The sequence below is a fragment of the Hippopotamus amphibius genome, chromosome 1, assembly GCF_030028045.1.
Source record: "Hippopotamus amphibius kiboko isolate mHipAmp2 chromosome 1, mHipAmp2.hap2, whole genome shotgun sequence".
Taxonomy (NCBI): domain Eukaryota; kingdom Metazoa; phylum Chordata; class Mammalia; order Artiodactyla; family Hippopotamidae; genus Hippopotamus; species Hippopotamus amphibius.
In genome coordinates, this window is record NC_080186.1 from 28660691 (window position 1) to 28673099 (window position 12409).

A 12409-nucleotide genomic window follows, 5' to 3' on the forward strand; every position below is an offset into this window, starting at 1 on the left:
TGTCTCCAAATATCTAGGCCAAAATCTTATCATTTCTTCCAGCAATTAATTTGTCCAGGATCTTTCATTTTTCTGACTTCTTTAATCCAGTAAAAGAGCTATATCACAAATTCCCAAGCAGGTCTGGCTTATGAGCCATGTATTAGATTTTAGAAAATATTCTGTGGAAAAAAAAACTCTATGACCAAGGAAGTCTTGGAAATGTTCCAGTCTCAGTCATTCTGCAGACTTCCAGGCTCACATTTCTAACTGCCTGCTGGACAGCAGTATCTAGATCCACCACAATCACCTCAAACTGCTCAAAAGCCAACCTCATCAATCCCTTGCCTACCAAGCCCTGGGTTCTCTGCCTCTCTTCCCTCTGTGACCCCATCCCACCAATCACTGAGGTTTTAAAACTGAGGACTCTTTTTGGGCTCCTCTCTTACCCTCCATCCATCAAACTTAAACGTAGGCGCTGGAGCAGATTGCCTAAGTTTGGATTCAGGCTCTACCACTTAGTTATACGACCCAGGACACGTTCCTCGCTTCTCTGTGCCTTAGTTTCCTCGCCTGTAAGTCATGGTGGTAATAGCCCCCATCTCCTAAGATCTTTCCGCACAGCCCTCAGAAGAGGAGCAGGCGGGCAAGCTGGGGACAGCATCCCTGTCTTCCTCTCGTGGTCCAGCGCCACCACTAGAGGCAGTGTGGAGTCGTGAGAGAATGTAGACCTGGGGAACAGATATATCTCGGTTTCCATCCTCGCCAGTCTCTTCAGTTACCGGCGAAAATGGGGGTAATGCCTACCTCACCTATTAGTTATGTGCATTTTCCAATGCCTAGAATGGTCTAGCACGGTTGAATTTTTTTTTCCTTCTCTTTTTTAAAGAAATGGTTGGATATTGAGCATTACTTCTAATATCTCAGTTACCTCTCCCAGGGACGTACTCTCTCCGACTATGAAGATCACTCCTTCTATGTCGTCAAGCGGATGATAAAATTGTTGGGAAAGACAGGATCAAAAGAATGTGTGTAAATAATGTTAAATATATACACATTCTGGGAAGGATACCTGCTGAAGAGTGAACCTGAACGGGAGATTTCTTTGGCTACGTACGGTACCTAATTTTTTTTGTTTGTTTGTTTGCCATGTCGATGCGTAACCTTTATCAAAATAAAAATGTTTACCTTGTAAACGAAGTGAACGCGATATCCTGATGCTCTCCCCCTCCCCACCCCTCCTGCAGCATCAGCCCGGCCACCGGCCCTTTCCTACCAGGTAGGCCTCCGGGACCCCAGCGCCGCCGCGCCGCCCCGCGGTTGCCAAGCTAAACATGCGGGCGGCGGTGACCAGCGAGCCGAGGGGCGGGTGCCTAGCAACCGGGGGCGCTTAACAGAGGAGCCTGCGGAGGGAGGCCGAAGTGGGAGCTGGGAAGGAGGTGAGAGGACGAGGGAACCGGAGTGGGGGGGTGGTCACACCCAGGGCCGACCTCCCTTCCAGCTCCTTTCTCTGCGCCGGGGTATTAATTTAAACTAAAGACGATTATCCTGCGAGGGGAAGGGAGGGATTGGGATGGGAATTAGACCTACCGCAGCTCCTCCCACTAGGGCCCGTCACACACCCTCCCCTCCTCCTCCAGCAGAGGCCTGAGGGAGGGAATGTGACGACCGGGTGGGGAGGCGACCAGAGCCACCACCCCCAATTCCCTAGAGCCAATTCTTAGCCCCTTCGAAACTAGCCCGTCCTCTCTGGGTGAAGAACAGGTCTCCTTCTCTTAGATCCCACAGGGTCCTAACCGAACGCTGGGGCAGGAGAAGAAAAGAAAGTACCACAGGACTTGGTTGCTGGAAGTAGTGGTGGAAACTGGATTAAGGGCTGTTTTTCCTGCTACCCCTGCCCTCAGCCAGCGCCACCAAGCACTTGGCACTACACACACACACACACACACACACACACACACACCTTGAGGGACCCCATTACCCCCTTTCACCTGCTCCAGGACCTGTAGGATCCAGCAGTTTGTGTCTGTGGATGGACGGGTGGAAGGAAACTTAGTTGATGCCTCACACAAAGTTGAGTGTAGGGAGAGCTGTTTCCAAGCAGGCTTCCAGCAGGAAGCGGCTTGGAGCAAAATGGACAGGAGCACATCCTTTGGAGGGGCTTTGATCCAGGAGAGGCTCTCCTGAGTGGTCTCCCGCAGCCTGGTTTGTCTCCTCCAGCAGAGGTGGGTGTCTTAGAACAGGCCTGGGGGCCCTGACCCGTCAGCTCCTGCACCATGGCCACGCTGAGCGTCAAGCCCAGTCCACGCTCCCAGTTGCCAGACTGGCACACCAACAGCTACCTATTGTCCACCAATGCTGAGCGGCAGCGAGATGCCTCACACCAGATCCGCCAGGAGGCCCGGGTCCTCCGCAACGAGACCAACAACCAGGTTGGGGGCCAGAGCCTGGCTGGGTGGGAAAGGGATAGCCCCCCAGCTCCCGACACCCTCTTTATCTGGCTCTGTCTCTTCCAGACCGTTTGGGATGAACATGACAATAGGACTCGACTGGCAGAGAGGATTGATACTGTCAACCGGTGGAAGGAAATGCTGGACAAGTGTCTGACGGATTTAGATGCTGAGATCGATGCCCTGACACAGGCAGGGAGCCAGGGCAGGGTGCCAGGAGACCCTGCCTGCAAGGACCTCCCTCTCCCTCCCCTCTTCCGGGTCAGGTTATTTACTGGCATGTCCATCTGAGTCACTCCCTGGCCCCTCAGCCTAAGTGGGGATGACAGCTGCTTCCCGGCAGATGGCCCCACCAGCCTCCTGTGCCCTCTCTTTTCTAGATGAAAGAGTCAGCAGAGCAAAATCTGCAGGCCAAGAACCTGCCTCTGGATGTGGCAATTGAGTGCCTGACCCTGCGGGAGAGTCGGCGTGACATTGATGTGGTGAAGGACCCCGTGGAGGAAGAGCTGCACAAAGAGGTAGAGGTCATTGAAGCCACCAAGAAGGCCTTGCAACAGAAGATCAGCCAGGCCTTTGAGAAGCTCTGGTAAGAGAGGGACATATCATTTGCACGTTCACCTGCCCCTGAAGGCTGTGTTTTAAATGTAGAACATGTGTATCGTGGGTAACGAGTCACTAGCTCTCAGGCTGCCTCCTGCCCTTGCTCTGCCCATGGCAGAAAGCACTCACTGATCGTAGCCCTTTTTGCACCGCCTGGACATGGTCTCAGAATACTTCTCATGACCCTGCTCTAAGCAGCCATTATCAATTGATTGGAACCATAAGAGAGGAAGCCCATTTGCTGCCACCCCTGACTTTCTGGGAGTGTGAACCTTGTGAATGTGGCTATTCGAGTGTGCCCCGTGGGTGTGTACAAGCACTTGGGTGCCATAATTTTGTCTGTGGGGACCTCATCCAGCTGTGCCCCTCTTTGTCTCAGCTGCAGTGGCAGCTCCATTGTCACCTCAGCCTTCCCATCCCTCCTTGTCCCTTCAGCACCATGGGGGCTGCGTTCCAGGGCTTGGGAGGCATGGTTCCTGATCCAGTCTGTTCCGTCCCCAGCCTCCTACAGGAAGTCCGACAGCAGCTCAACTCTGACCATCGGGGCAAAATGGAGACATTGGACATTGACAGAGGCTGCCTCTCTCTCAACCTCAAGTCCCCGAACATCTCTCTGAAGATTAATCCCACACGTGTCCCCAATGGGTAAGAGGAGTGTTTTACTCAGTCTCTCTTCCTCCCCACAGAGACCATACTCTTATTATTTCCTGCCACCTGCAGCTCCACTACACTCCAGCAGTGGGATGACTTCAGTCGGTTCAACAAGAACCGAGCAGAGGCTGAGATGAAAGGGGCCACAGAGCTGAGGGAGGCCATCGCCCTAACTATTGCTGAGGTGACTGACCACGCCCCCTACCCCGATCCTCCATGGCTAAGAGACAGCCCCAGCATGTACTCAAGCCCTTGTCTTTCATTCCCTGTCGGCCGTGTGGCATCGCACCCCTCACCTGAGCAACATCCTCAGATGGCCAGAGCTTATAACCTCCCCTTGTCCTGCCTACTTCCTGTCCTCAGACCAACAACGAACTGGAAGCCCAGAGGGTTGCAACGGAATTTGCCTTCAGGAAGCGGCTGCGGGAGATGGAGAAAGTGTACAGTGAGCTCAAGTGGCAAGAGAAGAATGTGCGCCTTCTCCGTTTGGTGTCTGGGGGCCTGGACTTCCTGCTGTGGGATGAGGACACTGATGCCCTGCCCGGAAGCCCTGGACTGGGGGCACCAGGTTGAGACCAGTCACTCTGTTCCTGCAGACCTTGGAGGAGATTGCCGAGCTGCAGGAGGACATCCGGCACCTGGAGGAGGATCTGCGCAGAAAGTTACAGAACCTGAAGCTATGCCACACCCGGCTAGAGACCAGGACCTACCGGCCCAACGTGGAGCTCTGCAGGGACCAGGTGTGAGGGCACTCCAGTGGGGCACGGGCCCCTGCTAAGGTCCTCAGGATGACTTGCTCCCTGGAGGAGCAGGGGTGCTGGTGTAGGGCAGCGCCCAGACCCATGGGCAGAAGGATAGTGTGGCTGACCTGGCACTCCCAATCTGCCCCTCCGCCTCCAGGCCCAGTATGGTCTTACTGACGAGGTTCACCAGTTAGAGGCAACCATTGCTGCCCTGAAGCAGAAGCTGGCGCAGGCACAGTAGGTTTGGGGAGTGGGCAGGAGGGGCGAGGGGACACCTCCCACCATTGGGGCCCCTTGCTGCCTGCTGGTTTCCCTGCTGGCTTCCTGACTCAGAGCAGGTGAGCTCAGCCCTGAGCTCCCAGCCTCATGCCGAGGGTGGTGGCTGGTCAATCCCTCCTCCCCAGGGACGCTCTGGATGCCCTGTACAAGCATCTGGCCCGGCTGCAAGCTGACATCACCTGCAAGGCCAACTCAATGCTGCTGGACACCAAGTGCATGGACACCCGGCGGAAGCTGACTGTGCCTGCTGAGAAGTTTGTGCCCGAGGTGGACACCTTCACCCGCACCACAAACCGCACCCTGAGTCCACTCAAAACCTGCCAGCTGGAGCTAATCTAGGGAGGGGGCTGAGGGAGGAGGGGGAGGCTGGTGGGAAATGGAAGAGGGAGGGGGGGCGGAGAGAATGAATCTAATAAAGGTGGGGGTTCTCAGTCCAGATGGTTCTCTGCCACCCCTGCGTGTAGCCAGCGGGGAGAGTGCTCTTCGTCCTCCTGTGCAAGGAGGAGCAAAGATGGGGGACATCATAGCTTAAGCTCTGTGTTCCAAATCCCATTCCTTCTCCCTCTCTCTCCTAAGGGAGCCCTTCTCTGGGCTAGGCCAGCACCCCTGGGCTCTGGTGCCCTGACCTCTAACCAGCTCTGCCCCAGCTGGACCCTTGCCTGCCCTCTCGATGCCTAGGGTGACGGGGGGAGGACTTGGGGTGGGGGCCCAGGCCTCAGTGGCCTGAGCTGGGGCTGCTCTGGGGCGGGAGGCAGCGGCCTGAAGGTCTGGCTCAGTGCCCACCCCCTCGGAGACCCTTTAGTGCAGGGATCCCCAACCCCGGGGCCGCAGACCGGTAGCAGTCCCCAGCCTGTTAGGAGCCCGGCCGCACAGCAGGAGGTGCGCAGCCGGCCAGGGAGCGAAGCTTCATCCGCCGCCTCCCATCGCTGGCATTACTGCCTTAACCATCACTCCCCCCGCCCGCCATGGAAAAACTGCCTTCCAGGAAACCGGTCCCTGGTGCCAAAATGGGTGGGGACCGCTGCTTTAGCGGACCTCCCACCCGGCTGTGAAAAACGTTTACAGGTCGGGGAAAAGCGGGCTAAATACAGAGGCCGGGCTTAAGCCAACCAGGGCTGCAGGACCGCCCCTTGTCACCCGCGGGGGAGCTGCGACTCCGGGCCGCGAGGCGGCGCTGTGGGGCCGGGGACGGGGCGCCTCGGGGCGCGCGCCGGCCGCACCGGAAGTGGTGGCGGGTCCGCGCGGATGGCGGCGGCGGCGGCAGCGGCGATGACGGCGGCGGGCTGCGGAGGGGCTGGGGCAGCACGCTCCCTCTCCCGCTTCCGAGGCTGCCTGGCGGGCGCGCTGCTCGGGGACTGCGTGGGCGCCGTCTACGAGGCGCGCGACATCGTCGACCTGACGTCAGTCCTGCGTCAGGTCCAGGGCCTGGAGCCGGACCCCGGCTCGCCGGGGAGCGCGCGGACAGGTGGGCGGGGCCGGGCGCGGGGGGCCTCCGGGGGCCGCGAGGGAGGCGGGCGGCGAGGGGACCGCAGCCGGAAGGGCCCGGTCTGCGCGACCCGCGGGCACCTGGGACTCAGCGTGTCCAAGTCCGAGCCCCATCTGCACACGTCTCGCCCCGGACGTTTCGCCCGCTCGGGGCATGGCTGCACAGTCCTCCCAGCCGTGCCAGCCACGGCTAGACTGCGCCTAGTCCAGTAGTCACACCCGTGCCGATTGTACCCGTTTTACCCGGGTCTCCCGAATCAGGGGGCGACCAGTTCATCTCCACGCAGCTGGAGTGCGCGGGCCTCAACCGCGTGAATCGCTGCAGTAATTTTCCGTCACCCTTAGGACAGAGCCAGGCTCCTTAACGTGCCCTATGTGGCCGGCCCTCACCTGCGCCTCCAGTTGCATCTTGTACCACCCTTGGCCTCGTTTTCTGCGCTGCGCTTCCTCTCACTTCGTGCCTCCTCTAGCTCAGGCCTTTGCAAGCTCTGCAGGCCCTTTGCCTGTAATGCTCTCTCCCCTCTGCCTCTCCGTCCGCTGTGCAGTCAACTCATCACCCAGATCTCAGCGCAGTATCACCGCGGAGGATGATTTTTCCTGGAGAGCGTGTAGAATAGTAAGAAAAAGGGGCTGCCTCCTGAACCCTGGAGGAGGAAAGGGAGCTAGAGAAGGAAACAGTTTATAGGAGGAGAAGCAGGAGAGATGGATAACAGCAAAACTCAAAAGAATTTCAAGACGAAGACACTGGTTACTGGTGTGAGGCTACGGAGAGGTTAAGGGGTCGGGGGGAGTCTAGATTTCGAAAAACATTTTCACTAGAAGGTTGAATCCTGGAAGTTAGATTTCAGTGGGTTTAGCAGGAAATGGAAAAGGAGAAAATAGAGTATGTTTTGGTATGAAGGGAAGGAGAGCTGTGGTTGAGGTGAAGATGGGATTGGGAGGACTGTTCATAATTTCATTTTTTGGTTTGATGTTAAGATGAGGGGAAAACATTTTAGGTTGAGGTTTTAGGACCCTTTGGGGGCAGATGGCAGAAAACCCAACTCAGAATAGCCTGAGCGCGAAGAGAATGCATTCATTGGCTGACATCACTGAGAAATCCGGGGCAGGTCTGGCTTTAAGCAGAGCGAAATCAAGCTGTCTCTTCAAGACTGGGTTCCTCTTCTTATTCAGATCTGCGTTCTTCTGGGTGGGCTTCACTCTGGCAGACCCTTCCCATGGCGTGGCCCTCAGCAGCTCCTAGCTCAGCATCTCCAGCAGAGGAAGTTTCTTTTTGTGGTAGCCACAGCAGAGGTCTCTGATTGAGTCTCACTAGCCTGGCATAGGTCACCCGACCATCCCTGAACCACGGAACAGGGTGTGCTCTTTGGCTGGGCTGGAGGTGGTGTTGGCTCCATCCCCCATCATCTGGACTGGGAGTGGGAGAGAACTGATTCCCTGGGAGAATGCAGGGTGCAGGGACCAATCGAAGGGAGACTGGGTTCTGCTGCATCACAGAGGGAGAAGTTGAGACAAAGGAAGGGCAAGGTCCCCAGGGAATTGGGCTGGGGGTGGACTGCAGGAGAGACTCAGTCCCTCTGAGGGGAGACCGGAGAGTGTGGCTGTGGGTAGGTGCCTGTTAGCCTCTCTTCCTGGTGAAGTAGGGGGTGGGAGCCTCCTCAGAGTGAAAGTGGAGGAGAAACTGGGGTTGAGGGCAGATGGCAGATGTGAAGAATAAGAAGGGGCTTACTAGGGAGTGTGTTTTGTTGTCTGTAACTGTCTCTTCAAATACAACCAAGTCTTTGTTCCTAGCTGGCTTATAGCCTATTTGAGAAGCGACCACATAACCAATTGTGTGTGTTACAAGTGCCAGAGCAGTAGACCCGGGCACCCAGAGGAAGGACACAGGGCTGGAGGAGGAAGGGGAGCAGCCCCAGCTGGGAAGGACTTGACCTAGGCTCCAGGATTGGTTCTGGAGATATGGAGGGGAGCAATGGGATATAAGATGGGTGAGGAAGTAAGGGCTTCAGATGGCCAAGGCAGTAGTTTGGACCTCGTTTTGAAGGCATCAGACAGCGATTTGAGCAGGAGAGTGAGATGAGGAGAGTGATATTCTACTCTTAGGAAGACTTTTCTGGCTGCACATATAGGCCCGATTGGAGGGTAAGGAATATACAGGAGATTTGAGAGGCCTAAAGCAGGTCCATTAAGACTGGAGGTGCAGTGTTGGCAGCCAGAAGAGGGTGGAAAGTTTTCCTCCAGAAATCAGCAGGACATGTGACTGACTTAGGACAAAGAATTGCTGAAAATCCCAAGGCCTAGAGCCCTGGAAACTGGATGGGAGTGAGAGGCTGACTTAAGGCCTTCTGGAAGCAGTAGATGAAAGGAGTGAGCGGGAGGCCAAAGCTGCCACCCTCGAGCCCTGCAGCTCGATCTCCGCCCCCCACCCTGTCCCTGCAGAAGCATTGTGCTACACAGACGACACAGCCATGGCCAGGGCACTGGTGCGGTCCCTGCTGGCCAAGGAGGCCTTCGACGAGGTGGACATGGCTCACAGGTGAGGGCAGTGGTCCTGAGATGATGCATACCAGGTGGGCAGAGTTATTGCACCCCTTGACCAGAGCAGTGACATCCGTGCATGCCAGGACACCCAGCCCCCAGCCCGCAGCAGGACATTGTCTCTAGGGCTGCTGCAGCTTCCTGAGCTAGAAGTGACAGCATCACTGGCACAGGCTCCTGTGGTCCCCAAGGATTCCTCTTTTCCCAAACAAGCCAGGTTTCTTCTCTCCCAGCCCTGGCAGGCATCTTTTGAATCGTAGTCCTGTCCCCTTCTTTCCCCTAGGTTTGCTCAGGAGTACAAGAAAGACCCGGACCGGGGTTATGGCGCTGGGGTGATCACTGTCTTCAGGAAGCTCCTGAGCCCCAAGTGCCGTGATGTCTTTGAGCCTGCCCGGGCCCAGTTTAACGGCAAAGGCTCCTATGGCAACGGGGGCGCCATGCGGGTAGCCGGCATCTCCCTGGCCTATAGCAGCGTCCAGGATGTGCAGAAGGTAGTCCGGGCAGCCGGGCCTCTGGGCACTCTCGTCCCTCCCTCTGCAGCTTGGGTGCTGTGACAGCAGGTCTTTGCCTCCCTTGCCTTTGCCCTAGTTTGCCCGGCTCTCAGCCCAGCTGACACACGCCTCCTCCCTGGGTTACAACGGTGCCATCCTGCAGGCCCTGGCTGTGCACCTGGCTTTGCAGGGTGAGTCGTCCAGTGAGCACTTCCTCGAACAACTCCTGGGCCACATGGAAGAGCTGGAGAGGGATGCCCGGTCTGTGTCGGATGCTAGGGAGTGAGTATGCAGGCTGGAGGTGGGCTGGAAGAACGTCTGTGACTGTGCATGCTGGTGGGGTGGCATTTTCTCAAGCTGAAACCTTCCTTCTTTACTTGCAGGCCCTAAGATGGGGTGGGAAGAAGCCCTTTGCCTTGGCTGTGCTTCAGGGCTCTCTGGGTCCCAGAAAACAAGCCAGCTGGCTCACACCTAGCCCTTCCCACTTCCTGTCCTGGCACCTGTGCCTGGGTGTCAGCCTGACCACATCCCTGCCTCACCCTCCCATGCAGCCCTTCCCCCTCCTGCCTTCTCCACTCTGCTGGCTCTGACCTCCCTGAAATCTCGCCCTTGACCCACAGGTTGGGCATGGAGGAGCACCCATACTCCAGCCGACTGAAGAAGATTGGGGAGCTTCTAGAGCAGGACTCAGTGACCAGAGAGGAGGTGGTGTCTGAGCTAGGTGGGTAGCCTCCCGACACCCATCATCCTTCACAGTCTGGGCTCAGGGATGGCAGGGGTGCCTGGAGTCACGCCTGCTGCCATCACACTTTTGCCGGGGCTGCCATGACAGCAGAGCCATGCTCTATAGGGGCCTTGGCAGGCTGTGAGCACAGCACCTTCTTACTCTAGGGCAACAGAACCCTCAGCTGTAAAGATAAACATCCCAGAAGTGGCAGCCAGCTGCTAGTTTTTACAGCTAATGGTGGTAACTGGTGTTTATCCATACAGTGCTTTTACTGTGTTCTGGGCACTATGCAGAGTGCTACCTCTACGCTCTCATTTCCCCCTCACGCCAGCTCTGGGAGAATTCCTAACTTTATTCACTCTCTACACGAGGCGCTGAATGCAGGACACGTAGGAATCACGTAGCCAGTAGGTGGGTGAGCCGGGATTTGAACTCAGGAAGTCTAACTCCAGAGCCTGGGATCTTAATCACAGCCCAGCTTAAAGCTGAGAGTGTTGGCTTGTGGCATTAGAGCTGAGAATGTTGGCCTGTGGCAAGTGGCAGGAAGCCTGGAGACGGGGGGCGCAGGAAGAGGGGGGTCAAGTTCCCATCACCTGGCTTCCCCACAGGGAATGGCATTGCTGCCTTTGAATCTGTGCCCACTGCCATCTATTGCTTCCTGCGCTGCATGGAGCCCGACCCTGAGATCCCCTCTGCCTTCAACAGCCTCCAAAGGACTCTCATCTATTCCATCTCACTTGGTGGGGACACAGACACCATTGCCACCATGGCTGGGGCCATTGCTGGCGCCTACTACGGGATGGAGCAGGTGCCAGAGAGCTGGCAGCAAAGCTGTGAGGGCTATGAGGAAACAGACATCCTGGCCCAGAGCCTGCACCGGGTCTTCCAGAAGAGTCTGTGAGGGCCACAGCTGCTGGGGCTCCGCCATGTGCAGCAGGACCAGCTACAGCTCGGATCGGAAACCCTGGGCTCCCTCAGGCTTGGCCCTCAGTCTTCCTGGGTGTGGCCAGAGTGTACTCTTGGGGCTGGGGTCTCCTTCGGGGAGGTCACTGAACAGTGAGGGAGGGACGGGTGCCATCTGGTGCTGGGTTCCTGGCTTCTGCAGAGCCTTGGTGCTCCCGGCTCCACAGTCAGACATGAGGGACTGGGGCAGGTTTTATTTTGGAGAGGAACTTGTGGCATTTTCCTTTATTATCTAGGACATGGGATTTGGGGAGGTGGAAATGATCTACAGTAGCATCATTTCTCCTTGTTGGGATTTAGCCAGTCTGCCAGGAAGCCTGCCTCTGACTGCATGGGACCCCCAAGCGCCAAGCATATACAGATCAGGAGACAGGCATGTGAATCCAGGTGATCTAGATGCACACCTGGCCCTTGGCTGTAGTGGGTCTTGTTAACAACTTCCGGATGAAGTCACAGAGCAATAAACGGTTTTTGGTAAATCCCAGCACAGTTTCTTATGTTTCTCCTCTGCCCTGAATGGATTCTTCCCCCACTCCCCCTTCCATGCCTAGTGCCTCTCTGTCTGGGCCTCCCTCTCCTAGGAGCTAGGGACCCAAGCTGCTGGGTTGTGGAGGCAGATTCCTCCAGTTCAACAGGAAGAGCAGAGCAGGCATGGCTGGTGCTTTTCCCTGTTGGAGGGCCCTCAGAATGGCCCAGACAGCAGGCAGGAGCAAGCCAGATTTTCCTGCTCTCAGAGCCCGACTTCTTCAAGGGTTGCTCCCCAGACAGGACCCTGGTCCAGCTGGGCCAAGAACCAGAGCCCTGTGGGAGGATGCAGAGTCCTTCTATCACCGGACTGTTGACCTTTGGGTGGGGGGGCATGTCATCTCAGACGAAGGCCTGGCCTCATTCTTTATCTTGAGCCTCAGTCAAAGGGCTTAGCCTGCTGGGCAGCTCTGTACACCATCCATTTTGAAGGAAGGAAAACTGAAATGGAGGAGGCACCTCCCCTCACACTTGAGGGATATTCCAGCCCTGGTGAAGGGAGAGGCATGCCCAGCTCTGCAGCCAGCCTGAGGTTTCAGGACTGTTGGGGAGGTCTGCTTTCAGCCAAGATGGGGTTCTTCCAGGCTGGGGAAAACCACAGGACTTTTCAGGGCATGGTCGGTCTCAGGTCTGCTGTCCAGATCCCCAGAGTGTGGAAGCTATGAAGCAGGTGCTTTCTCCCAGGACAGCTCCCCCAGCCCTGCCTTCAGCGTTGGGCCTGGCGCTCGCCCCGCCTACAGGAGCAAAGATTCTGATTTCATTCATAATTTGTATCAGATGTTGAAACCTGGCCCTTGGGATCCTGAGCCAGCTGTCATGCTCCACTACCCCTGAGAGCTTGCAGGAATGTTCCAGGGAAGCGTGATCTGTCTCCCCCAGCTCCAGCCACTACCTCACTTTGGTTTTCTTAAAATGCCTCTTGGCGTTTACTTGGTGCAGAGCCTCAGCAGCGTTGGAGCATCGAGCATTTCTGATGTG

At 56.7% G+C, this 12409-nt stretch overlaps 2 protein-coding genes across 3 annotated transcripts; both read left to right on the top strand.

Moving 5' to 3' along the window:
- Positions 1–976: 976 nt before the first annotated feature.
- Positions 977–5138, top strand: TEKT2 (tektin 2). The gene is made up of 11 exons (XM_057749342.1): positions 977–1007; positions 1227–1418; positions 2203–2411; positions 2496–2621; positions 2810–3015; positions 3531–3674; positions 3750–3864; positions 4044–4151; positions 4277–4420; positions 4581–4660; positions 4828–5138. The coding sequence occupies exons 3-11, from the start codon at positions 2256–2258 to the stop codon at positions 5039–5041; spliced, it is 1293 nt and encodes a 430-aa protein (XP_057605325.1). The 5' UTR covers positions 977–1007; positions 1227–1418; positions 2203–2255; the 3' UTR covers positions 5042–5138.
- A 769-nt stretch (positions 5139–5907) lies between these two features.
- On the top strand, positions 5908–11390 carry ADPRS (ADP-ribosylserine hydrolase). 2 transcript variants are annotated; one of them, XM_057706345.1, is made up of 6 exons: positions 5908–6167; positions 8627–8723; positions 9009–9216; positions 9314–9498; positions 9837–9937; positions 10552–11390. In XM_057706345.1, the coding sequence occupies exons 1-6, from the start codon at positions 5948–5950 to the stop codon at positions 10842–10844; spliced, it is 1104 nt and encodes a 367-aa protein (XP_057562328.1). In that variant the 5' UTR covers positions 5908–5947; the 3' UTR covers positions 10845–11390. The 2 variants fall into 2 exon arrangements, with proteins under 2 accessions (XP_057562328.1, XP_057562323.1); XM_057706340.1 differs by having other exon boundaries at positions 10649–11390.
- Positions 11391–12409: the final 1019 nt, after the last annotated feature.